Below are 27,856 nucleotides of genomic sequence, written 5' to 3' on the forward strand. Positions count from 1 at the left end.
AAGAATACGTATCGGCCTAAACTGAGGGAAAAATTTTTTTTTATATATTTTTGGGGGATATTTATTATAGAAAAAAGTAAAAAAATATTGCATTTTTTTCAAAATTGTCGCTCTATTTTTGTTTATAGCGCAAAAAACAAACAAACGCAGAGGTGATCAAATACCACCAAAAGAAAGCTCTATTTGTGGGGAAAAAAGGACGCCAAGTTTGTTTGGGAGCCACGTCGCACGACCGCGCAATTGTCAGTTAAAGCGACGCAGTGCCGATTTGCAAAAACTGTCCGGGTCCTTTAGCTGCCTAAAGGTCCGGGTCTTAAGTGGTTAAAAAGCTGGTCACCTTATGATAAAGGCCACTGAATGCAAATATAAAGCACACAGGTACAATGAATGTGCCCTTGTCATGTTTCACAGTGAAGCCAATGCACAGCTCTGGACACTTTTCAGCGCCAGATAATTGAAATATGTTCCCTAGTATCAGCCTGAGACTTTTCCCTGACTCAAGATGGCCGCATGCGCATCGCTTATGCAGAACTTGTTAGTGGCTCTCTGATCACATGACTAGTCTGGCGGTCACGTGCACACAGCAGCGGCAAGGACGATGAGTGTCAGGACGGTGTGGAGTTTGGGGAATTTGTCCAGGAGTGTCATACGGGGAGCAGCTCTGCGCCATGTACAGGCAGGCGGCAGGAGATGGGGAGGAACGCGACCACGGTGTCCACCACCCTGGTACAGCATGGGCACACCTCTGTGTGCGATGAGCGCAGGTAGACGGGCAGGATCACGTGACAGCAGCCTGCGCCCTCCCTTCATCCTAATGAGCGCAGGTGAGCGCGGTCTGGGCGTGGCCCCCTGCTGACCATTATAGTATATGACAGGCGAATGTAAAATGAATTGTGTGTGGGGCCCCTGTATACAGGAAGTGCTTGGGAATACAGTGCAGGCCATGTATGTCATTTATTCAATGGTCTAAGCATTGTCCTGTCATGTGCACTCTGCATAACGCTGCATAGAACGTTCACCGATAGGAGGAAAACTGTCACATGACCTGCTCAAGGTCATGTGGCAGGTTTCCTATTTCCAGTAAAGCAGAACTTTACCCATAACAACTCGATAACATTTTTTTTTTTTTTATCAAGGAACACATTCCACATTAATAATTCTGCTACCAAAGTAGAGTGTGTGTGTTCCATCAGATTAGATGACCTGTCAGATTTTGTACCAGAAGTGACGTTCTGTCACGGCCATCTTGCTACACCCACGCACTCTCCCACACTAAGCCTACAGTCTGAAGTCGCTAAGCAGACATTTTTTTACACCCATCAAAATCTTACATTTCACCTGTTTATTTTTATCCCTAAACTGAGCTTATATAGTGAAATGCAGGATTTAGAACTCTGTGATGCTGTTTTGACGTTGAATTTTAAAAGCCTGCTGATCTCACACGTTGGCTAATCCGACAGAAAACCGCTGCTTTTAAAATTCAACATCAAAACAGTGTGACAGACTTCTAAGGCTAGGTTCACACCACGATTTTACCATCCGATAAACGGACAGTTAAATCGGATGGAATCGTATGTGACAAAATCGTATGTCAAAATTTTCACTAAAAAAACGGATCCTGATTTTAAATGTCTGGGAAAAAGAAGATTTTATGGATATTCAGGGGAACCCCGCCGTCAATTAAAAAAAAAAATGATGTGCGGTTCCCGGTAATATCCATAACCAGACCCTTCAGGTCTGGTATGGATATTCAGGGGAACCCCGCCGTCAATTTAAAACAAAAATGACGTGCGGTTCCCCCTAAATATCCATAACCAGACCCATTATCCGAGCACGTTGACCTGGCCGGCCGCAGAAAAGAGGGGGGGACAGAGTGCCGCCCCCCCCTCTCCTGAACCGCACCAGGCCACATGCCCTCAACATTGGGAGGGTGCTCCCCAAAGCACCTTGTCCCCATGTTGATGGGGACAAGGGTCTCATCCCCACAACCTTTGCCCGGTGGTTGTGGGGGTATGCGGGCGGGAGGTTTATCAGAATCTGGAAGACCCCTTTAACAAAGGGGACCCCCAGATCCTGACCCCCCCCCCCCCCCTGTGTGAAATGGTAATGGGGTACACTGTACCTCTACCATTTCACGAAGGAAGTGAAAAGTATTGTAAAAAAAACACACTGACACCAAAGAATAAAGTCCTTTATTAAAAAAAAAAAAAAAAAAACACTCGTTCCCGGCTTCCAGCGTTGTCCTGATCCTGCAAGGGCTGATCTCCCGCGATGAGAAGATCCTGCGACGGCCGGGTGTTCTCCGATCCAGCGCTGAGAAGATTTAAAAGCAAAAATCGTGAGTAAAAAAAGGATGACAAAATCGTGGTGTGAATGCACCCTTAGTAGTGTATTTCACGATATGAGCTCAGTTTAGTGGTGAAAATAAGTGTGAAATGTAAGGCTTCAGTGGGTGTAATATGATTTCCGCTTGGCGACTTCAGACTATAGGCTTAGTGTGGCCGAGTGCGGGTGTACCAAGATGGTCGCGATGGAACGTCGTTTCCGTTACATGTTTTGATGGGGCGCCAAATCTGACAGAACATATGCTATGCAATTGCCTCCAGCATTGATCCCATTTCTTCTTGTTGGAGGTGGCCATTTTGCTGAAGCCCACAGCCCCAGCAGAAAATTATAAAGCAGAACTAAATCCATCAATTTACCAGTTTAACCACTTAAAGTGGAAGTTCACCTGGAAATAACATTTTTTACCCTTAGATTCCTGCTCATTTTGTCTAGGGGAATCGGCTAGTTGTTTTAAAATCAATGCAGTACTTACCGTTTTAGAGAGCGATCTTCTCCGCCGCTTCCGGGTATGGGCTGCGGGACTGGGCGTTCCTATTTTGATTGACAGTGTTCCGACAGGCTTCCGACGGTCGCATCCATCGCGTCACGATTTTCCGAAAGTAGCCGAACGTCGGTGCGCAGGCGCAGTATAGAGCCGCACTGACGTTCGGCTTCTTTCGGCTACTCGTGACGCGATGTATGCGATCGTCGGAAGCCTGTCAATCAAGAAGGAACGCCCAGTCCCGAAGACCCATACCCGGAAGCGGCGGAGAAGATCGCTCTCTACAACGGTAAGTACAGCTTCGATTTTAAAACAACTAGCTGATTCCCCTAGACAAAATGAGCATCAATCTAAGGGTAAAAATGTTTTTATGGGTGAACTCCCGCTTTAAGGACCCACTTGTGTACATATACGTCGGTACTTTAAAAACGGATATCTCGGTAACGACAGCAGCTGCTGCCACAACCAAGATATCCATCTTTACTGTGAGTGGTCCTGTAAACGATAACGGTGGTCTCTGGCGGATTCGCCGCAAGATCAGCAGCGGGAGAGGGGGCCCTACCGCGCCCTCCGCCGCTTACCGCAACCGTCGGTAGCGGCGGAGGCTATCGGGTGCTGTCCCCTGGTCGGCTGGGATACAAGTGAGGGCAAGATGGCCCCCACCCGTCCCCATAGCATAGCAGGGCGGAAGTGATGTTTTGACTTGCTTCTTAAAGTGGAGGTTCACCCAAAAAATAAATTTTTAACATTAGATTGAGGCTAATTATGCGAAGCAGAATCGAGTGTTTTGTATAAAATCAATGCAGTACTTACCGTTTTAGAGATCGATGTTCTCTGCCGCTTGCGGGTATGGGCTGCGGGACTGGGCGTTCCTATTTGATTGACAGCCTTCCGACAGTCGCATACAGCGCGTCACGAGTTCCCAAAAGTACCCGAACGTCGGTGCGCAAGCGCCGTATAGAGCCGCACCGACGTTCGGCAACTCGTGACATGCTGTATGCGACCGTCGGAAGACTGTCAATCAAATAGGAACGCCCAGTCCCGAAGATCATACCCGGAAGCGGCGGAGAACATCGATCTCTAAAACGGTAAGTACTGCATTGATTTTTAAAAAAACACCCGATTGTGCTTAGCATAATTAGCCTCAATCGTGCGCCTTCATCTGAAATCTCCAAATTTCACAGCCGCATTTCAGTACGACTTCGGGTATGACTTGAAAGACATTTGTGCGGTTTCATGCACAGATGTTTATTGAAGTCGCACCCAAAGTCGCCGAATGTAGTACTGGAACTACTTTTGCAAATCAGTGCGGTGCCGCAAAGTTGTCTCGCACCAATTGGAACGGTGCCATTGTCGGCAGTAGGCTGCAACTTGTCATCCAATTTGACTGGTCAAATCACATTACAAATCACTCCAATGTGAGCGAGGGCTAACACTTGTTAGGCACACATTTAACCCTTTGATTACACCGAGATGTTAACTCCTTTCCAGCCAGTGTCATTAGTACAGTGACAGTGTATAGCATTATCACTGTATTGGTGTTACTGGCAATGTTAGTGTCAGATTGGAGTCATTGGGCCTCAGTGTTAGTGTCATTGGGAGGAATTGTGTCTCATCACTGGTGTCATTGGGAGAAATTGTGCCCTTTCATTGCTGTTAGTGAGGGGAATTATGCCCCATTGTTGGTATCAGTGGATGAAATGGTGCCCCAAGGGCTGGATAAAAGCAAGCAAAGAGCTGCATTTTTGGAGACCACTGGACTATAGGAAGAACCACTCATTATTTTATTTTTTTAGCATGAAGATATAAGGAGCAGATAAAGAATTTCCATGTAATTCCAATTGTAACTGTTTCTGTTACTTCTGACTTTAGCATTTTCGATTTTCTCTAAACTTCACGAGGCGGATGAAGACCTTTCAGAGCCAGAACAACAGATAGTTTACCTGTTGAAGAAGGCCAAGGTAAGATTGAATTGAGGGGGTAGCAGACCTTTTATTTATTTTGACTACAATATACCTGTATGATTGATACATGTTAATTTATGTATGGACACTTTCATGCAACCACACGTCCCTTAGGCCCCGTACACACGACCGAACATGTCTGCTGAAACTGGTCCGCGGACCAGTTTCAGCAGACATGTTCGGTCTTGTGTACGGCCGACCGGACAGGTTTCCAGCGGACATTTGTCCAACCGACCGTTTTGCAGCAGACAAATGTTTCTTAGCATGCTAAGAAACATGTCCGCTGGAATCCTGTCTGTCGGACATGTTCGGTCGTCAGTACAGACTCACCGTACATGTGCGAGCGGCCGCCATCCCTCGCATGCGTCGAATCACTTCGACGCATGCGTGGAAGCATTGAACTTCCAGGGCCGCGCACGTCGCCGCGTCATCGTCATGGCGAAGACGCGGCCTCGTCGCCGCGTATCGTGTACGCGCGGATTTCTGTATGATGGTGTGTGTACAACCATCATACAGAAATCTCCGGCCAGACATGTCCGCTGAAAACGGTCCGGCGGACCGTTTTCAGCGGACTGTCCAGTCGTCTGTACGAGGCCTTAGTTATACACATGAAAGGGAAATCATCATGACACAATAATATGGTGTTTTAAAAAAATGTTTTGGGGGGACTGGAGATAGGAAAGTAAAACAGACTACACATTGGAGTTGATTTACAAAAACGAGAGCGCAAAATCTGGTGCAGCTGTGCATGATAGCAAATTAGCCTTCAGGCTTTTATGAATGATTCCCATTAATAACAGCTCTGCTTCCTATACCAGTAAGCTGTGATTGGCCCACAGCTATCACATGGTACCTGGGCCAATTTCAGCATCTTGTGTACCAGGTGATTAGCTGTAGCCAATCACCGATCACTAGTAATCGTAGCTGTCATAAATGTAACTTAGTCATGGCAGTTAAAAAACATTGCTGTTACAATGTTAACCACCTCAATACTGGGCACTTTCACCCCCTACCTGCCCAAGCCATTTTTTAGCTTTCAGCGCTGTCACACTTTGAATGACTATTGCGTGGTCATGCAACACTGTACCCAAATAACATTTTATCATTCCCCCCCCCCCCCCCCCACAAATAGAGCTTTCTTTTGGCGGTATTTGATCACCTCTGCGGTTTTTATTTAGTGAGCTATAAATACTGTAAGAGTGACAAGTTTAAAAATAAACACTATTTTTAATTTTTTGCTATAATAAATAGCCATTTTTTTTTTAAACACATTTTTTCTCAGTTTAGGCTGATATGTATTTTTGGTAAAAAAAAACCGCAATAAGTGTATATTGATTGGTTTGCGCAAAAGTTATAGTGTCTACAAAATAGGGGATAGATTTATAGCATTTTTATTATTTTTTAATTTTTTTTACTAGCAATGGTGGCGATCTGCAATTTTTATCATGACTGCGATATTGCGGCAGACATATCGGCCACTTTTGACACTATTTTGGGACCATTCACATTTATACAGCAAACCGTGCTATAAAAATGCATTGATTACTGTATAAATGAGACTGGCAGGGAAGGGGTTAACACTAGGGGGCGATCAAAGGGTTAAATATGTGTCCTAGGGAGTGATTCTAACTGTAGGGGGAGGGGACTCAAAAGGGGAGGAGACCGATCGGTGTTTCTCTGTACAAGGAACACACCATCAGTCTCCTCTCACCTGACAGGATGAGGATCTGTGTGTTTACACAGATCCACAGTCCTGCTCCGTTACTGGGCAATTGCGGGTGCCCGGCGGACATCACGGCTGCCAGGCACGCGCATGGGTTTCCCCCTAGTGGCCCGGGAAGGCGAGGACATCATATGGATGCACCAGATCCTGGCCCCCCACCCTATGTGAATGAGTATGGGGTACATTGTACCCCTCACCATTCACCTGGGGAAAAAAGTGTCAAGAAAAAAAACACTAGACAGGTTTTTAAAGTAATTTATTAGGCAGCTCCGGGGGTCTTCTTCCGACTTCTCCGCTTTCTTCTCCCGCTCTCCTGTTCCTTCTGTCTTCTGCCGGGCTCCTCCGCTATCTTCTTCCAGCTCTTCTACTGGCGACGGCCTGGTCTTCTGCGTCGTCTTCTTCCGATGTTGACTCGACGATCTCTCCCGCTGTAATGCAGTGTGCACAACGATTTATATAGGCATGGAACGTGGTCACCGGGTGATATCACCTGGTGACCCCACCCCTTATGTCGTCACCACCTGGAGCATGATGGGACTGTGACGTCATAAGAGGCCTATATAAATCGTTGAGCACCGCGCACACTGCATTACAGTGGGAGAGATTGTCGAGTCAACATCGGAAGAAGACGACGCAGAAGACCGGGCTGCCGCTAGTAAAAGATCTGAAAGAATATAGCGGAGGAGCCCAGCAGAAGGCAGAAAGAACCGGAGAGCGGTAGAAGTCGGAAGAAGACCCCTAGAGTCGGAAGAAGCGGTGGTCCGGTCATAGGGTGGGGGGCCGGGATCTGGGGGCCCCCTTATTAAAGGGGGCTCTCGCATTCCGATAAGCCCCCCGCCCGCAGACTCCGACATCCCTCACTCATCAACATGGGGACAAGGTGCTTTGGGGGCATGCAGCCTGGTACGGTTCAGGGGGGTGGGGGGTCGCTCGCTCGCTAACTTGAGAATCCGCAGCTAAAAGCACCATTCTATCCATCCGTGTGAAAGGGGCCTTAGTTGGTCCCAATGACATTGGTCTCCTCCTCCTATTTCAATCAAAAAAGTTCTGCTGTAAAGTGAATTTGTTGCTTTGCCTTGTTGAAAAATTAACCCAAATTATTATATTGTTTTACTTTCTCTATGTTTTGATTTAGCTCAGCATTATGAAAGGTGAGATGGATGAAGCAGAAGAGATTTTACATAGGACTCTTCACCTGGCTCAGAAAAACAAAAGCAACCGTGCCATTATTTACACTTATGATCTGGTATGTCTCTGTTTTCTTTATACAGCTAGCTTAAAATATAAAATATTATATGCCTAGTACCGAGGTCTCATTGTGTGAATGCAGGCTGGTGCAGATCATCTTGCTCACTTGTATGCAGTGTCTTCTGTGTGCTTACATAAGATTCCAGGAGACCTCTAGCACTTTGGTTGAGAAAAAAAAAGCCTTACATTTCACTCCTGATCCACTGATCGTGGGTGCAATACTTTGCATTCTCTTGTAGAAAAAAATAAATACATATTATTTTTTTTTACCTGCAAAATATGTGAACTTATTTTATCATTATTATTATAATTTTGTCAAAGGTAAACTCAAATTTTTAAAGGGGTTGTAAAGGTTTGTCTTTTATTTTCTGAATAGGTTCCTTTAACCTAGTGCATTGTTGGTTCACTTACCTTTTCTTTCGATTTCCCTTCTAAATGTTTTTTTTCTTTGTCTGAATTTCTCACTTCCTGTTTCTCCTCAGTAAGCTTTCCACCATCATCCGAGCGGTGGAAAGTCATTTAGAACAGCTTACTGAACACTTTACTGAGGAGAAACAAGAAGTGAGAAATTCAGACAAAGAAAACAAACATTTAGAAGGGAAATTAAAGGAAAAGGTAAGTGAACCAACAATGCACTAGCTTTAAGGAACTTATTTAGAAATAAAAAACAAACCTTTACAACCCCTTTAAGACTAATGCAATCTGTGACTTGGATCCTTCACAGAATAAAAAACATTTAATGTAGGCTGAAAAAGGTAACAAATCTAGAAAACAAACTGCTTACATGTTTCAGCCCCCAGGAGGCCTTAATCGTAGTTTCCTTTCATTTTAGTTTAGAGTCTTTATATCATCCTTTAGTCTTTGCGTGTGTCTTCAGGCTGCTGTGATCAGAACACAGTCCTTTTTGTGAGGCTGAATTTATTGATGAAAGGAATCCACCTAACATCTGAAGACAGACGTTGGATTTAACAAAAATTAATGCAGCGCCATATTCTTTGGTGCATCATCATTGAATGTATTTTTTTTATAAATGCAAGCAGTGTAGGGACCTGAATTTGACTTGGTACCAGCATTTTGCAATTCCCTGTAAGACTGAACACCTACTGGGAAAAGAAGAAGAAGAAGCAGCACAAGGAGCCATTCTGCTTTGTGGCAGTGCGCTTTTTCTAATGAGACATGCTGAAGGGAATAGAGAGCACAGTGACAGAGCTAATCCATCTGCTGCTTCTCCCTTCCCTGTCCAATTACAGGCTTGGGAACGGGAAAGAACTGCTTGTTGACTTGTTACTTAACTGGAGCAAGGGAAATAAATCAGGTCTTCTGCCCGGCCAGACAGGTCTGTGCAGTGTGGCATAGTTGTTTACATCTCAGAACCAGATGGGCAGGAATATTATTTAGCTTTTTGGCCCAGGGTTTAGTTTAAATCAGAAATTATATTATGTGTTTTATTTCTATGTTCTCTTCTTTAGATGGCAAATGTGGCATTACTAAGGGGCCAGTATGACAATGTAAGTATACAGACCGCATGTTTTTTTTTTTTCTACAAACACCTATTCATACACATTGTGGTATCATATTATTTTGCTACCAAACCTGTGAGTGGGAAAAAACAAAACAAAGAAAATTCCCAGCTCAACTGGCCAACCAGTCTGCAACCAACCAAATTATCCTAACCGTTTGCGTTAAAAACAGGAGTTTAGTTGGCACACATTTGCAAATAAATGCGTAAGATGCATAGCTGCTCTAAGGCACCCCAATATTATCTACAGTCCTAACTCTGTAAATTTAGGGGAGCCTCCATAGTAGAAGCCCATGCGTTCTAATGAATAGGTAGAGGGCAGTTGGGAGCCCACCCCTCCTTTTTAAAGGCACAGGGGCACACTGAACACCAAACACAACGGCAGCAAAGATGTCCAGTGTGCCCCTCACCAATATTAGATCAGTAATAAACAACTGGCCACTGTCCCCACCTATAACTGGCCTTCACAGCAACAAGCACATGAAAGGGCAACGCATGCAAAACAAACCCAAAGAAAATTCCCAGCTCAACTCACCAGCCAGTCTGCAACCAAATCTGTAAGTGGACCTGTTGCTTAGAGCTCTGTGATGTCATACAGTGTATTATGTTACAGTTCAGTAATTTTATGTTTTTACTACACTTTACTTACCATCTCACCTATCATAAAAATAAACACTCATTCCTATCTGGTGGTTAAAGTGGAGTTTCCATCAAAAAAATAATCTGCCATTAATGTGCATATAATACTTTAAAAAACAACATTTGGATCTTTTTTTTTACTTGCCTTGAAATAGCTGTTGCTATGTGGTCCCATGAAATCTGCCTTCTTCATCACCTCGGTTTCTTTGGTCATTTCCGTCGGTGCCTTCCTTTTGCTACTGCTTCTGGGAAATGTGTGTCATAATTTCCCAGGAGTCAGTGCGCTTCCCAGAGGGCTAGAATCGCGGGACTTCCAAACCGTAAATGACGCGATACAAAGAGGATTTTGGTGCCAACCCGAGAGGTTGATGGCGGTGCGGTTACAATGCGCGAGAATGAGACGGGCGGTGCATGATGGTCGCAGATCGTCATCCGTATGCAGGAAGTGAGTGCTTGTGGGCTTTACTTGCCCACAAGCAAAATGAGAACGTCGGAGAACAATTTTTAAAACAGTAAATGAACATCGATATACAGTATGATTGCCTCATGAAATATATTACTTTTAAAAATTGATCAATGTAGTTGGAACTCCGCTTTAACTGAATTAATTGTTAGATTTTCTTTTTTTTTTTTTTCTTTTTTAAGGCTGAAAAGTTGTTTAAGACCACCATGGGGTACATGCTTGAAAGTGAAATCAAACAGGTAAACCTTTGTCTTTTTTTTTTTTTTGTTTTCTTAAATCTCTTCTCGTCTCTAATGCTCGATTTTATCAGTATTTAGAATATATATATATTTTTTTTTATGTTTGTTTGCCAGGATGACAATTCATTTCTTGAGATCTCACTGAAACTCGCCAGTATCTACGCTTCTCAAAACCAGTATGTAACTCCAAGTCTCCTACAATAAAAAAGCAAAAAAAAAAGTGTTGGGTGATTTCACATCAGCATGCGGAGTTGAATGCTGGTGTGAAATCTAGGGAAAGGGGTGAAAAGTCCGCTTTGACTTGGTTATACTTACTACTTGTGGACCTGGGACATATATTTAATGATTTTTTACAGGTACTTCTGTAGTGCTAACAATTTACACAGCGTTTTACATTCACATCAGTCCCTGCCCTCAAGGAGCTTTAAATCGAAGTTCCCTTTCTCACATGCATACATACCCAGTTTGGCTCCAGAGCATTTTTTTTTCAATTTTGGGCATACATGAAAGAAGCTTTTTGGCAATGAAATTAGTTAACCCCTAGACTATTATATCTTTTTTTTTAAAGCAGAGGCCCTGCAGAATAAAAAGGTTATAGTTTTAAATTTTTATGTCACATGATATTTGCGCAACTGTTTTTTCAGGAAAAAATATAATAAAATACATTTTAGTGCAAAAAAACACACAATTTTAATACATATTTTTGGTTAAAATATAAAAGATGAGGTTGCATTGAGTAAAAAGTTACCAAACATTCCACGTCTTAAAATTGCGTGCGTCCACGATATCGCCAAAAACGAAGGTGCCCACAAATCACCATAGGTGATGCTTTAAAAGCATTTATTCTCACTCTGACATGTTTGGCGATATGTCACACGTGTGGTGCGACTGCAGTTTACATATATGTGCACACCCTGGGCTTGCGTTAGTGCAGGTGTGTGGGCAGGGCCGGTGCAAGGATTTTTGTCAACTTAGGGGAAGGTGCATTTTGCCAAAAACGATAGTAAAGTGCTTCCAAAATAGCGGCGCTTTACTGCCGACGTCGCAATGCCCCAGTGTGAAAGTAGCCTAAGTCATGTGCCAGGCACATGACCAAACAGATGCAAGCAGCCAATCAAATATAGTGCTTGCTCAATATGGATTAAATAAATTAGAATTATGCATAGCCATAGATATAAAGTGATTTGTGATTTTATATCTATGGCTATGCATAATTTTATTTAATCCATATTGAGCAAGCACTATACATTTGGCTGCTTGGCACAGGCAGTTGGAACCTGGCACACATCTCATACAACAACATACACATGATGATATGTTAGGTACGTTGTGACTTCACTATAGTATAGTACGGACGGTACCGGGCCTCACCTGCTGCACTGCCTGGCTTTGGGGTTCCCCAAAAAAGTCTCCTCTGTCCTGTCCTCCACAGAAACCTCACCTCACGTGATGGGTGACCGTCGTCACTCACCGACCCGCTCGGGGAAAAGATGAAGGCGCGCAGAGGAGGGTAGGCCGGAGCTTTAGGCTCCGCCAGTTAGCCGAATAACGCCGGTCTGGCCGCCGCCGGCCACACTTGTCAACAAGCATGGGGGCGCCTGTCACACTCCTCCATGCTGCCAGACAGCTGAGCTACGTTTTTTTGCCGGTGGAGTGCCGTGCCGCCACCGGGGCTATAGTGCGGGAGGTGGCCGCAGCCGTAGAACGGCGGGTTGGAATTTTTTTCCGAGCAGGGAGCTTTTTGGCGCCCCCCCCACGGCCCTGTGTGTGGGACAACGGGTAATGTTTTTTTTTTTCAATTTTAATGTATTTTATTATTCTATTTATTTTAATTTTTTTTGTTTTTATTTTTACTTGATTTCTATCACAAGGTGTTATTAGATCCTTTGTGATTGTATTGGACAGGTGACGGGTACTCTTTATGGTGACATTTGGGGTCTAATGGACCCCAATGTCTCCCCTGTCCTTCACACCATCTAACCAAGCACAGATCGGCTTGGTTGGATTTGTCCCCTGACTGCATTGGCCATGAAATGGTGGCTCTGAAACCAGAAGTGACATCAGTTCCTGTTTTATTGTTTACATGTGAGATTGAGGCATGGATTGGCCTTGGTCCCACACGATCTCTCTTTCCTTGATGGTGGTCTATGCAGTTACTGTTCTGGCCGTGATTGAAAACGATGACCCTAGTGTTTCAGAGCAGAAATGCTAGCCACTAAGCCACTGATTTTATTGATTACAATTAACCATTCCAATGCACACACAGAGTAAGCGTTGATTTTAAAATTGCTTCCAGTTACTGGGCATGCATGCCCTTGCCATTTTCAGCATTGGATCAGCAGTGATTTCTTGTGCCTTTCCTCGGCTAGTTTTTTCACTTTTTTTTGCAGACTGAAAAAACTGTGTTTTCATTAGTCAGTAACTTGACAATTAGTTGCACCAGCAGCAGAAGCTTAGTATTGTTAGAAACGGGGCTAAAATTTTATTTTTTTAAGCCACATGGTTAGAGCCTGAGACTCTAATTGGCTTGAACAAGTTTGGGCTTAGGGCGCAGAGCTCTCCTCTGACCCAATCAGAACGGGAGGCGGATCAGATTGGCTGAGAGGAGAAGCTGACAAATCCGTGACTTTGGAAGGGTGAGTGTGGACCTGGGGAGTGGGGGGGTTTGTTTGCCGCAGTTTAGCACCAGTCGCTACTGATTCACATGTACTATTATACCAATTGTTTTGTGGTTATCATTAGGGATGAGCTGAACTGCCCTAGTCTTGGTTCAAGCAGCGTTTAGCAATCTTCAAAGACCTTTGGAGGCGAAACAGAAGCCCATTGAAATCAAAGGGAGCCAGAACTACCAAACAAAAAATGCTCATTGCATGGGCAATACATTTCATACATTTCTAGTCTCTCGCTCAAGTTGCTGTCACCGCATGGCTTACTACCACCTCTCTTTCAACTTTTGCCTCAGAACTTTACTTTGCTTCTACTTTGCTGCACTTTTTTCCTGGATAAACATGTTTTTACACTTCCTTTGCTTTGCTCTTGTCCCCATAATAGGTTTCACAGACCATATTACGCACTGAATGCAAACACTACAATGCATCAACAGCTGCATTGTTCTTTATCATAGCAATTGCATGGCATTGACTGTCCCCATTTAGTGGGACCTTCAATAAGCCATGCATTGGAAAGCGTTCACATGGGGTGTCTTTATTATTCCAGCTTTGTTTGTAACTTTTTTATATGGTTGCATGGATCGTCATACACTTTAAAAATACTGTTGGTATTCTATGAAAAATTATATATTTTATTGCTTCTGACTCTTATGAATGCTTGTCTTGTTACCATAGAAATCTAAATAAACATTTGAACAACAACAACAACAAAAAAAAAAAATCACATCTTCTAGCATGCTAAAATTAAAGATTTGAATCTCTTCCTCAGTCAGAAAACTGTAGACGATGCAGAAAAACTTGATGCATAAATCTTGATTTTGAAACTTCGCTGCTTGTCTTTCCTTCCTTCTGTATCATTGATTTAAAGCGGATGTGCCATTGGAAAAAAATATTAAAAGCCAGCAGCTACAAATACTGCAGCTGCTGACTTTTAATATTAGGACACTTACCTGTCCTGGAGTCCAGCGACGATCGCAGCAGAGGACGAGCGATCGCTCGTCTCTCTGCTGCTCCCCCCGCCATCCACGCTGGTATCAGGTATCTGCACCCCCCTCCCCCCTGAAAGGTGTCAAATGTGACACCGGAGGGGGGGAGGGTTCCAATACGCGGGACTCCACTTTAGGGTGGAGAACCGCTTTAATATAGAAAACATTTTTTAAAGTGGAAGTCCATGCTAAATGTAAAATCCCTGCATCTATAGCCACCAACATTCTAACACTAACCTATCTAGCCCTGTAAAAAAAAAAAATTGTAGACATACTTTTTCTGCAGGCGATCTGACCTGATCTCCCGCGGCGGAAGCTCTGCGTCTGAGTACACGTTCGACAACGATTGTAAAATGATTGGGAAGTGATGTCACCCATAGAGTTACTATGGGGCTTCCGTTGTCGGACGTGTCCTCTGCACCCACCGCACACAGCGACGCTGCAGCTGACAGCTTAGCGGGGGATTATGTCGGATCACCTGCAGAAAAAGTATGTGTAGTGATCTTTTCTTTATAGGGCTAGATAGGTTAGTGTTAGAATGCTAGTGGCTATAGATGCAGGGATTTTTGTTTTAGCATGGACTTTAAGTTGGCATTTCACGTATTCTGGTTCTTTTTCTGTGTTTCATCCAATACAGGAAGCACTTGGCAGTGGCAGGATATCAGTTTTGTATCTTAAGTTTGGAGGAAAAGACTAAGATGGAAAGAGATCTGCCACAGGACACGATCACAGGTGAAGTGACTTTGTTGTACAATATTCAACAAAACCGTATAAGACTGCATTGTATAATTTGTCATACGCTGTTCTGTATTAAGTTACTGTTTCCTACCAGTACCTGTATAGGGGTCAAGAGGTGCTTGCTTACAGCTACTCTTAGATGACAGCAATAAAGTTAGTCCATTAATAAACAGTGCTCACTAGTTTGAGCATCGTTGGCCATTTGCCATTTTTGACCTAGGGGGTGATAATGAGCACCTCATTATGGTGGTTATTGGCATACATAATTGCAGAGAAAGATTTAAAAATAATATATAAGCAGGCCTGATCCCTGGGTTTTAAGCTCACAGAAAGAACACAGGGGGAGATTTACTAAACTTGGTGCCTTTTGGAATCTGGTGCAGCTGTGCATGGTAGCCAATCCGCTTCTACCTTCAGCTTGTTCAAGCTTCCAGTTTTTTTTGTCAAAGCTTAATTGAACCATCTGAAGTTAGAAGCTGATTGACTACCATGTATAGCTGCACCAGATTTTGCACACTCCAGTTTTGATAAATCAACCTTCATGTGTTTTTTGAAAATCAGCATCGCCTTTACCAGGGCTAATAAAAGGGGCACTGTGATGGGGCAACTAATCTATGGCAACACTGTGATAGGGACAACTAATCAATGGGGCACAGTAATGGGAGCAACTAATCTTTGGGGGTACTCTGAAGGGTCAACTTGTCTATGGGGAGGCTGTGACAGGGCAGTCAATCTATGGGGGCATTGTGATGGGGCAGTTAATCTATAGGGGCATTGTGATGGGGCAGCTAATCTATGGGGGTACTGTAAAGTAACATCTTGATCGCCACACTAGTGCAACACAATCGCTTGCAGAGCAGCCTCATTCACTTGTGGGTTGCAATCGGCAGGTGGCAGTGCCCGTTGAAAGTGACAGGCCATTTAATTCCTGCCACAGATGCAGCATGTGTGCACCCTTGGGCGCTGCCTTTGAAGATAAAGCAGGAAGCAGTTGAGGTTGGCGGTAAAAGTGTGGGTCAACCACAAGGGTTTTACCGCCCCCAACCTCATGTGTGACCAAGCCTTTATGCTGTATGCAATGTAAATGTTTTTGGTGAACTTTTCAGACTACATTCACACAAAGCCTAAAGGTGGTTTAGCCGCAGTTTTACCGCTCCCTGACCCCCCGCCTGAACACTAACCTACATCGGCCCACGGCTGCTTACATGCCGCAGCTGCGATGCCGCGCTTTACGGTTGTGGTAAAACTTAAAGCGGGGGTTCACCCTTAGAGGGCACTTTTCCCCCTTAGATTCCTGCTTGTTTTGTCTAGGGGAATCGGCTATTTATTTTAAAATATGTGCAGTACTTACCCGTTTACGAGACGCATCCTCTCCGTCGCTTCCGGGTATGGGCTTCGGGAATGGGCGTTCCTTCTTGATTGACAGGTTTCCGAGAGGCTTCCGACGGTCGCATCCATCGCGTCACGATTTTCCGAAAGAAGCCGAACGTCGGTGCACAGGCGCAGTATAGAGCCACACCGACGTTCGGCTTCTTTCGGCTACGAGTGACGCGATGGATGCGACCGTCGGAAGCCTCTCGGAAGAATGTCAATCAAGAAGGAACGCCCGCTCCCGAAGACCCATACCCGGAAGCGACGGAAGAAGATGCAGCTCGAAAACGGGTAAGTACTGCTCATATTTTAATATAAATAGCCGATTCCCCTAGACCGAACGAGCAGGAAGCTAAGGGGAGATTTTTTTTTTTTTTTTAAATGGGTGAACTCCCGCTTTAAACAGCATTTCACTTATGACGGGCTGTGCTGCCACCTGAATGTAGTTTTATAGAGCTGCACCGCAAGCAAAGCATGTGACTTCAGCGAGGTAGTAAAGCAAGTATGGGATTAAATCAGACAGTGAGAAGGAAACATATCGCCTGTCAAACACCTCTGAAAAGTGATCTGCTGCATTTGTGAACGAGCACTTACAGCTCCATGTGAAGGTCACACTCTGGTGGAGTCTCCATGGGGAGGTCACACTCTGGTGGAGTCTCCATGGGGAGGTCACACTCTGGTGGAGTCTCCATGGGGAGGTCACACTCTGGTGGAGTCTCCATGGGGAGGTCACACTCTGGTGGAGTCTCCATGGGGAGGTCACACTCTGGAAGGAGTCTCCATGGGGAGGTCACACTCTGGAAGGAGTCTCCATGGGGAGGTCACACTCTGGAAGGAGTCTCCATGGGGAGGTCACACTCTGGAAGGAGTCTCCATGGGGAGGTCACACTCTGGAAGGAGTCTCCATGGGGAGGTCACACTCTGGAAGGAGTCTCCATGGGGAGGTCACACTCTGGAAGGAGTCTCCATGGGGAGGTCACACTCTGGTGGAGTCTCCATGGGGAGGTCACACCCTGGTGGAGTATCAATGTGGAAGTCACATTCGGTCTCACTCACTGGGGCAGGCCTGCCTTGTGAACCTTGTCTGAAGTAATTACCACGTACATCTGCAATAAAAAAAAAGAGGAATCTGATTTGGCACCTTCACCTACATTTCATATATTTTTATTTGTACAAAGTCAAATTATAGAGAAAAGTTCAATACTCCAGTGCCAGGGACAATTAATAAATTCAACATGATAGGGACACAAGGATAACTATTGTTGGCCTTCATATAAAAAAGGTGGTTGCTTGCCACTCATCCCTACAAACTGGCTGGCAATATTCTTATGAAAAATTTGACATGCTAGTTGTATCCAAAGGGTTAACAGCAGATTACACATAGTGCTCAGATTTTTTTTTATGGTCAGTTTAACCCTTGTGCTGCTGGACCAATTTGTGCATTTTTCTACTGCCACCAAGGGGGGGTTAACTGTCAATGCCACTGACTACGGAGCTATGTTTTCATAACACATACTGTAAGCTGTCATGTTAGTGCTGGGATAGCACAAGAGTTTTTTTTCTATTTTGCACAATATTGTTTGTATTTGCACATTATCATATGTTAAGGGATAGGTGCATGGCTGCATGCACATCTTCTTGCAGAGTTTTGCACCAAGGACTTTAAAAAAATCTTTTTTATTTTGCACATTATATGTATGTATGTATAGAAGATGCTTTAAGAAGATTTAGGATCACAGACACTTTTAATTACAGCACTTTAAAGGCATACAGCACAGGTTTAAAGGGATAGTGCATATTAAAATGCTCACAGATAATTAATTAGCACTGTTTTATTTGTGTTCATTTTTATCTGTCTTATGGCCTTGTTTACAAGGGTGATAAGGCCCATATAGCATGAACGGGCTGTTTTTGCAGCATCTGTAACTTCCAGGTGCTGCATGTAGGCAGTCCGCTGAAATTAATTACAGCTTCACGTTCGCAGCCACTCCTCCTAATATAAGTATTTGTGAGCAGCCCTGAATATGCACCATCTGCATTCAGGGCCATTTGCCCACACCCGGGCGCACTGTTAGAAATTGGGGGGGCCTCATACAGCATACATGGCTGCCCCCACCACCCAACCCCCACCTAAAAGGGCCAGGACCTGAGCCTGCCCCCCAGCTCACACTCAGCCAGCAGAGAAAAATAAGGTGTTGTGCTCTGTGAAGAAATTAGGGTGTGACAACATTTTTCTAACAGTGACTTTACAGCGCACAGGAATCAAATATGTGTATATAATGTACAAAACACAGGTGTCAGGAACATGTACTGTACAGTGTGCAGGAGTCAGGGTGGGTAAAGTAACAGTTTATTTACAAATGGCTTTTTAAAGCAATTCAGGGGTCGGTAATGTTATTGTACTTAACAGGGATCAGGAGTGTGTAATGTGCATAGTGCAGGGGTCAGAAGTTTGTAATGTGCATAGTGCAGGGGCAGGCGTGTTTAATGTGCATAGTGAAGAGGTCAGGATTTTGTGGACAGGGATCAGGAGTTTATTGTGGACAGGGGTCAGAGAATGTGTAACGTGCATTGTGCAGAAGTCAGGAGTTTGTAATGTACAGGTTGTAGGGGTCAGGCGTGTGTAATGTTCATAGTGCAGATGTCAGGATTGTGTAATATGCAGGGGTCAGGAGCGTGTAATGTGCATAGTGCAGGGGTCAGGAGTTTGTAATGTACAGGGTGCAGGGGTCAGGCGTGTGTAATGTGCATAGTGCAGGGGTCAGGCGTGTGTAATGTGCATAGTGCAGGGGTGATAAAAAAAAAAATGGAAAAAGAAAGTGTCAAAATAGAAAAATAAAAGTAAAATTAACAATTAAAAATGTTTTTCTTTCAAGCGCCCCTGTCCCCGCGTGCTCGCTCGCTGAAGCAAACGCATATGAAAGTTGCGCCCACATATGTAAACGGCATTCAAACCACACATGTGAACGTTAGAGCGAGAGCAATAACTCTAGCACTAGACCTCCTCTGTAACTTATAACATGTAACCTATAAAATAAATTTAAGGGGTTGCCTGTGGGAATCTTTAAGTACTGCAGTTTGGCGCCATTCCACGAGTGTGTGCAAATTTGAAGCGTGACATGTTGGGTATCTATTTACTTGGCGTTACATCATCTTTCACAAAACAATTGGGATAACTTTACTGTTTTTTTTAAATGCATGAAACTGTTTGTTTTTTGGACCCCTTGGCTTGTGAGTGGACAGTGAACAGAGAGGCAGCTTAGTGATGATCTTATCTCTCTGTCGCTCTGCTTTCTCCAGAATGCTTCTTTCGCTTATACTCCAGTCCTGCTGTACGAAGCTGATGTCAGCTCCGCTTCAAATACTTACACACTGTTCACATTTACAAAAATACATTCACTGATGTATTAATAAATACAGAGCTACATTAAAGTGTTTGTTACCCCAACATTTCAAATTCCTGATATGTGGCTGTTGTACCATGTACTTGTATAAAAAAGTATCCTGTTCTCTTTTTTTGCTTCCTTTTTGTGAAATACCTGGTGTTCCTGTCAGTCCCTCTACTTTTCTGTTAAAAAACTGACCACACTAGGCAGGAGAGCTCACTCTGTTCAGTTCCCTAGCTGTGCTGGGAACTCAGGCTGCTCTCCTCCAATGATCAGACCTGTCCTGACACAGCTGGCTTGTCTTTCAAATTTTCCTAGAGTTCAGTTTTAAAATACAGCTCTGAACCCAGACATGTTGGCTGTATGAAAACTGTGTCTTCATCTAGATTAGAAAAAAACAGGCTGGAAACACAGCATCTTTCTGTTTTTGTTGCATTTTTTCTGCTTGTGTTTTCCATTGCTATAAAAGAAAACCGCATCAAAACATGTAATTATTTGTCGCTGCACCTGTTGCAATGCATTTTCCATTTCGTATCACCATGCATCACGATGTGTATTGACATTTGTTTGAATGCACCTTACACTATGGGCCAGATTCACATAGAGATGCGACGGTGTATCTCCTGATACGCCGTCGTATCTATGCGACTGATTCATAGAATCAGTTACGCATAGATATGCCTAAGATCCGACAGGTGGAACTGTGTTACACCGTCGGATCTTAACTGCAATTTAAAAATGGCCGCGGGGGGCGTTCTCGCTGATTTACACTGAGAAATATGTAAATCAGCGAGATATGCCAATTCACGAACGTACGCGGACCCGACGCAGTGTTGTTACGACGTTTACGTAGTGGTTTTCCCGGCGTATACATATGCTTCTATGAGGCGCAGCCAATGTTAAGTATAGCCGTCGTTCCCGCATCAATTTTTTTTTTTACGTCGTTTGCATAAGTCGGTCGTGAATACGGATGGCCGTAATTTACGTTAACGCCGAAAACATTTAAGGCCTAGCGACGTCATTTGGAGCATGCGCACTGAGAAATTTCGCCGGCGGCGCATGCGCAGTTAAATTGTACACTCCCCCTAGCTGCGGAATTTGAATTCCGCCGGGGGAGTTACGATCCGCCGGCGCAAGTTTGGAGGTAAGTGCTTTGTGAATACTGCACTAGCCTCGCAAAATTGCACCGGCGGATCGTACATCACATAGATTACGCGGATCTAAAGATCCGCTAATCTATGTGAATCTAGCCCTATGTGTGTTGGCATGCATTTTGATACATTTCTTTTGATTAGAAAAAAACGTAGGTGTGTTTTTGGCCTTAGTGTATCATTTTTTTTCTCTGGAAAATTGAAACACGTTTCCTGATTGGTAAGTCTTGGTAGTGTTTTCTTCTCCCAATTTTTAATCAATATATCTGCACTTGTACTTTGAATGCTCATTTTTTTTATTATTATTTTTCGCTTGCAGCAGAGGAAAAGACAAACACGCGGCTTCTCCTAGGTTTGAGTCTGGATTCATACGCACGTTACCTAGTGAGCCAATCGCAGCTTTCACATGCACAGGTCATGTTGGAGAGAGCACTGCTGATCTGTAAGGAGGAGCAAGGAGATCTTCACCCACAGGTCAGTAGAAAACCAGACTTACTTGGGTCGCAGGTTGTACAGTTAGGCTGGCCGTATACATTGTACAAATCTAAAGGAATCTGTACACTACAGTATATTGTAGAGGAAAATTGTATAATGTATGCCCAGCTTTACCTGAACAAAATTGACTGTAAAATACTGTATGTGGCATATGTCTGGAAAACCCCACAGGTACATTGCTAAGGAATTCCTCTGCATTGGGAATCCAGGATTCCATGAAAAGTTTCCCAAAGTGTAAGTTCAGCTTTACAGAAAATCTGTAAGGTGAACTCACACTGGACCCCCTCCCCATACCCTCCGGTCTTGCTGTAGCCGATACCGGCGCTCACCCGCTACGGGACATCAGGTCACCGCTTTACCAGTACAGGAATATGAAATCCCTGCGGCTTTGCCTCTTCTTCTCCCCCCCGATGACAGGACTGGCTAGGCGGGTTCTGATTGGTCGGCGCCATCCATGTGACCTCGCTGACTAATTAGAATGCCTCCTATACGTATCCTTACGACTGCCCCATAGAGAACAGCGGGCATGTGTCCGCTCTGCATAGTGGAGCGTACATGGACCTGTCATCTGCCTGCTCAGCTACTAAGCAGCTGGATGCACTTTACAGAGTCCTCCCCGTGTGAAAGGGGCCTAACTGCTTTTTTTCAGTCCACCACCACAGCCTCTATCCTATATATATATAAATAAAATATATAAATAAAAAAAAACAGTATGTGCACCTACCTAACACCTACTCACATTTGGGAACATGTTAAATGTTCCACCCGTCCCTGCTGTCTGTCCCCTCTGCTCCACCCATGCGGCCACACCATTCAGCTCTGAATGAACTACAAGCCCCTTAGCGGCTGGCGACTTGTAGTTCTCAATGAACTACCACGGTGCTGTTTTCATTTTTATTTTATAGAGTTTATATATTTTTTTATAGAGTTTACAAGCACTTTAAGTGGTTAAAATGTTAGCTGGAATTCAGCTTTGTTAGTCAAGTCCATAAAAATCTGGTAGTGCATTTAAACCACCCTCTCCCCTGACAATGCTGCTGTCCAAAGGTGTCTCCATTTCTCCTGCATCCAGAAGGCAGACACCATATGACAGTAAGAGTGTGACTGGCTGGATCCCTAGGTGAAAAAAAAAAAGGAAAGGGAGTCTAAAAAAAAGTTTAACAAGCTCATGCAGACAGCACATTAACGATGGCTAAACTGCAATTATACAATTTTTCTTCTGAATAATGGTGACATTGCCTTCTGAAGCATGTACATTTAAAGGGATGTCAGATACTATCCTTCAAACAACACAACCCTTTATGTAAAGAGACTTATGTGTGCAAATATCTTAATACATTAGCCTTCAGTGTTGGTAAATTGGCACTGGTAGTTGTCCATGTAGGGAGTGAAGTCCTAACCTCTTATTAATCTTCCATGTAACTCTAAGGCACCTTTCACACGATAAGCCCACTCGGGTCCGCCTATCCGTTTTCAGGCGGATCCGAGTGTTCCACTCATTGACTCCTATGGGCAGGCAGGCGGATGTCAGCGGAGATGTGTGCACTGACACCTGTCTGCCATCCAATCCTCTCTTATCGGATCTGATGAAAACGGACATGCTGTCAATTTTCTTCTGATCTCCCCATAGAGATCAGTGGGGCTCTGACAGGTCCCTCCTTGCTCAGTGAGCAGAGACCGAGCTGTCATCTGCCGGCTCAATGGAGATCAACAGAGCATTCTCCCGCTGAGCTGGCAGACTCCGCTGAGCGGATCCGCCCAGTGTGAAAGAGGCTTAACACCAAATGGTTGCCCTTTGCTTGCTTTTATTCTGGCCCTTTGGACATTCCCCTCACTGTCCGAAACAGTGAGGTGCTATTCCTCCCACTGACACCAATGAGGGAAGGCTATTCCTCCCACCGACATGACACCATTCCTCCCACTGAGACCAATGATGGGACGCTATTCCTCCCACTGACACCAATGAGGGAAGGCTATTCCTCCCACCGACATGACGCTATTCCTCCCACTGAGACCAATGATGGGACGCTATTCCTCCCACTGAGACCGATGACGGGACGCTATTCCTCCCACTGAGACCGATGACGGGACGCTATTCCTCCCACTGAGACCGATGACGGGACGCTATTCCTCCCACTAACACCAAGATGTTTTTCACTCCTGCTGGCCATAGTCTGACCCCCCCCCCCCCCCCAAGGTTTGAAGAAAAATTAACTGGTCCTTTGTTTAGAAAGTTTGCAGACCCCTGCTCTAACACTAATCCTCCCTTCTGCAACCTTAAAAATAGATTGCACACTTGTCCCTTATAATGCTTCAACTATTCCTGCATGAAAATAGAACATCATTGAAGTCACATTTCCAGAACCTACTGCTTTGTTCATCGGGAAGCAAAAGGAAACTAAAATGACCCCTGACGACTTCTCTATGAAAATATTTGTGTAGCTTTATACTTTGAGTCACTGACTTATAACACGTATGCTAGTTATGGGTTAGTAATGCAAAGTCAGAAATGGCAGCCTCCATGTCTCTCTCGTAAAAAAAGGTTCCTTTAATAATTGAAGCTGGTAAAATGCATAAAAAGACATGAAACGCATATCTGTATCCTGTATCCTTACCTATAATTTGTTGAGAAGATGCAACTTGGCTTTCTTAGGATTTACTGCTTGTTTAGTAATTGTTGAGTAAGACTATAACTGTGTAGTTTTTTTTTTTTTTCTGTCATGTTGTATGCAGACCATCACCCTGCTCAATGACCTGGCCACAGTGATGGAAGCACAGGGCCGCTATGATGAAGCTTACGCCTTTGTCAGCCAAGCACTTCCTCTAGCTGAAAAGGCAGACCATCCAGATCACCATATCTTGCTCACCAACATGGCAACGATTCTCATGCATCAAGGTAAACAGTAGAAATATTGGTGCGTTAATATTGGAGCAGAAAGCACATTTTGTAGTCTTTTTTTAATGTGCTCCAGTATCAGGTATTTGCTTTCTTTGAATAGGAAAGAGACCCTGTCATGAACTGAAAAAAACTTCAGGTAAAAGAAGAGAAAAATCCAGTATTTTTAATGTTTAGTTGCAGTGGTTTACTTTCCATTATTGATCTTTTATTCTCTTGCAATTTGAACTTGCTGGAACATTTAAGTGCACCAAGAAAAGTCGGTTCCCTAGCAAAGCCCCCTCACTCCTTGACATCCCTAGCCCTTTTCTCTTCTGGGAGTGTCTAATCTTTGCTGGCCCAGCTCCTCTACCCCTTCCTTTACTAGCCTACATAAACGTTTATGTAGCTGCAGGGGAATTTTAGGATATCATTATGCTGTGATCTTAGTTTATATTTACATATCTCCATATTATATATTGGGTGATAGTATTATATAGCAGAGTATTTTTTTTTCCGGGAATACATTGTAATAATTAAAAAAAAAAAAACAAGGGTTCTGTTAGGAGTCAACTGGCACCACATCCCAGAATTTATTAAATCGATGGCTGTCTCCCAGGGCAGCCCAAAAGGTACTAAGGGACTTTTTTGATGCATTACTACTCAAGAAAAGACAAACCTGCATCCAGTAAAAACTTTTTTTTTTTTTTGTCAATTTAACCCGACAAACCAGGTTGATTGATACTAAAATCCAAATCCAGCAGCAAAAACAAAAAATGTGTACATGTTATTATTCATAGCCCCATCCACAGCATGTACATACCAATAGAAGGAGTCATAGTATTAGCCCACCAGATGTACAGTGCCTTGAAAAAGTTTTCACACCCCCCTTTCATTTTCCCACATTTCGTAATGTTACAACCAAAATCTTAAATGTGTTTTTTTAGGAATTTTTATGTGATAGACCAACACAAAGGGGCACATAGTTGTGAAGTGAAAGGAAAATGATAAATGGTTTTCAACATCTGAAAAGTGTGGTGTACATTTTTATTCAGCCCCCCTGACTCAATACTTTGTAGAACCTCCTTTCGCTGCAATTACAGCTGCAAATCTTTTTGGGGATTTCTCTACCAGCTTTGCACATATAGAGTGAAATTGTTGCCCATTCTTCTTTGCAAAATAGCTCAAGCTCTGTCAGATTGGATGGAGAGTATCTGTGAACAGCAATTTTCAAGTCTTGCCACAGATTCTCAATTGGATTTAGGTCTGGACTGTGACTGGGCCATTTTAACACATGAATATGCTTTTATCTAAACCATAGATGGCAAACACAAGGCCCGCGGGCCGAATCCGGCCCTCCAGGCCATTTCATGTGGCCCTCGCTCTGGTCGTCGTCCTCCAGAACCCTACTTTTTGCTTTCAAGCAATGTATCCAGCTTCTTCCCAGCAGCAGCATAAGGAAAGGGGGGTGCACTGTGATGTAAGGGAGAGTGGGGGACTCAATTTCTGATGGTGGGGTGGCTCTTGACATCTAATGTAAGGGGAGGGGATGCGCTGGACATCTAATCTTACAGATAAAACCGGCCCTTTTGAGGGCAATCATAATGTAGCTCTGGCTGTATGTTTAGGTTAGTTGTCCTGCTGGAAGGTGAACCCCCGCCCTAGTTTCAAGTCTTTTGCAGGCATTAACAAGTTTTCTTCTAAGGTTTTAACAAGTTTTCTTCTAAGATTTCCCTGTATTTGGCTACATCCATCTGCCCAGCAACTCTGACTAGCTTCCTTGTCCCTGCTGAAGAAAACCATCCCCACAACATGATGGTGCCACCACCATGTTTCACAGTGGGGATGGTGTGTTCAGGGTGATGTGCAGTGTTAGTTTTCCGCCACACATAGCGTTTTGCTTTTAGGCCAAAAAGTTCAATTTTGGTCTCGCCTTCTTCCACATGTTTGCAGTTTCCGAGAAGCTATGTGGGGGACACGGCAAACGGGACTTCTTATGGCTTTCTTCTTGCCACTCTTCCATAAAGGCCAGATTTGTGGAGCGCAGGAATAACAGTTGTCCTGCGGATCTCTGCAGCTCCTCCAGAGTTACCATGGGCCTCTTGGCTGCTTCTCTAATTAATGCTCTCCTTGCCCGGCCTGACAGTTTTGGTGGACAGCCGTGTCTTGGTACTTTTGCAATTGTGTCATATTCTTTGCATTTTAGGAGGATGAATTGAACAGTGCTCCGTGAGATGTTCAAAGCTTGGGGTATTTTTATTATAACTTAACCCTGCTTTAAACTTCTCCACAACTTTATCCCTGACCTGTCTGGTGTGTTCCTTGGCCTTAATAATGCTGTTTGTTCACTAAGGTTCTCTAACAAACCTATGAGGGCTTCAAAGAACAGCTGTATTTATACTGAGATTAAATTACACACATGTGGACTCTGTTTACTAATTAGGTGACTTCTGAAGGCAATTGGTTCCACTAGATTTTAGTAGGAGGTAAAAGGGAGTTGAATACAAATGCACACCACACTTTTCAGATATTTATTTGTAAAAAAAAAAAAAAAAAATTTAAAACATTTATCATTTTCTTTCCACTTCACAATTATGTGCCAGTTTGTATTGGTCCAATACATTTAAGTTTTTGGTTGTAACATGATAAAATATGGAAAATTCCAAGGGGTATGAATATTTTTCTGTATACTGGTTCAATATAACTCATATGGAATAGTTGAAACGGAAGTAGGCTGTGGAGGGTTTACAATATCAACACGTTTCGCAGATGTGCTTCTTCAGAAGCAGGGTATTCTAATAAGAAACAAAAGCATTAACAAATTTAAGACATATCAAAGACATTCTACAATAAATGTGCCGATAAACCGCCCTCAGTGGGGCAAAAGGGTAGAGAAAAGTGACATTCCTCAGGTCCTGCCAAAAATATTAGTTGGCTTTAGGTTAACTTACGAGGATGAAACAATGTTTATGTTTAACAGATGCAGCTTTAATGCAGTTATCCTTACAGCTTCACTACTTTGAGACACTGGCCTAGAATCAGCATGCTGCCATTAAAGCCTGAACCCCTGTTCTGAATCAAATACTGACAGCATGGTCTGTGACCCAGAAAGTGTGGTACAATCTTTACAGAAAAGTATCCTGTAAAGTCATTTTAGAACGTGTAAGAGCACTATTAAGGTAAAAGTGGACTTTCCTCTGTGATTTTTGTATGCTTTGTGCCTTTTATAAAGGAGGGATGGAACACTTGGCAGATGCCGAGCGGATTTTCAGGGAGGCACTGAAAAAGGCAGAGGAGAAAAAGGATGCCATATCTGTTCAGTATATCCAAGAAGGACTTTCTAAACTCACTAAGCGGAAGGAGGAAAAAGGCCAAAAGATCTGAGCGTCCAGGTTATTAAAAATACAGACTTCTGTACTATCCTCTGCCAGTATGCTGGATCGTTTGTTAAATATGATAAAGAATGCAGGTTGGCTGTACATGGACTTTTTTTTTTTATTGCTAAACTGTAAATCACATTTTTAATGTGAAACTGTAAATAAAATGTTTTAATTAATTTCAAA

General features: G+C 43.7%; 1 protein-coding gene across 1 annotated transcript; it reads left to right on the plus strand.

Moving 5' to 3' along the window:
- The first annotated feature begins 548 nt into the window (after positions 1-548).
- On the plus strand, positions 549-27,856 carry TTC19 (tetratricopeptide repeat domain 19). The gene is made up of 10 exons (XM_040338603.1): positions 549-824; positions 4,700-4,788; positions 7,650-7,760; positions 9,232-9,270; positions 10,566-10,622; positions 10,737-10,798; positions 14,915-15,009; positions 21,243-21,397; positions 24,152-24,314; positions 27,526-27,856. The coding sequence occupies exons 1-10, from the start codon at positions 599-601 to the stop codon at positions 27,675-27,677; spliced, it is 1,149 nt and encodes a 382-aa protein (XP_040194537.1). The 5' UTR covers positions 549-598; the 3' UTR covers positions 27,678-27,856.

Source organism: Rana temporaria, chromosome 2 (assembly GCF_905171775.1).
Source record: "Rana temporaria chromosome 2, aRanTem1.1, whole genome shotgun sequence".
In the NCBI taxonomy this organism is placed as follows: Eukaryota; Metazoa; Chordata; class Amphibia; order Anura; family Ranidae; genus Rana; species Rana temporaria.

Coding starts and splice junctions, on each gene's coding strand:
- TTC19 (XM_040338603.1), top strand. CDS start 599: ATGAGTGTCAGGACGGTGTGGAGTTTGGGGAATTTGTCCAGGAGTGTC. Junction 4,789..7,649: donor ACCTGTTGAAGAAGGCCAAG/GTAAGATTGAAT, acceptor GTTTTGATTTAG/CTCAGCATTATGAAAGGTGA. Junction 15,010..21,242: donor GCCACAGGACACGATCACAG/GTGAAGTGACTT, acceptor TTTCGCTTGCAG/CAGAGGAAAAGACAAACACG.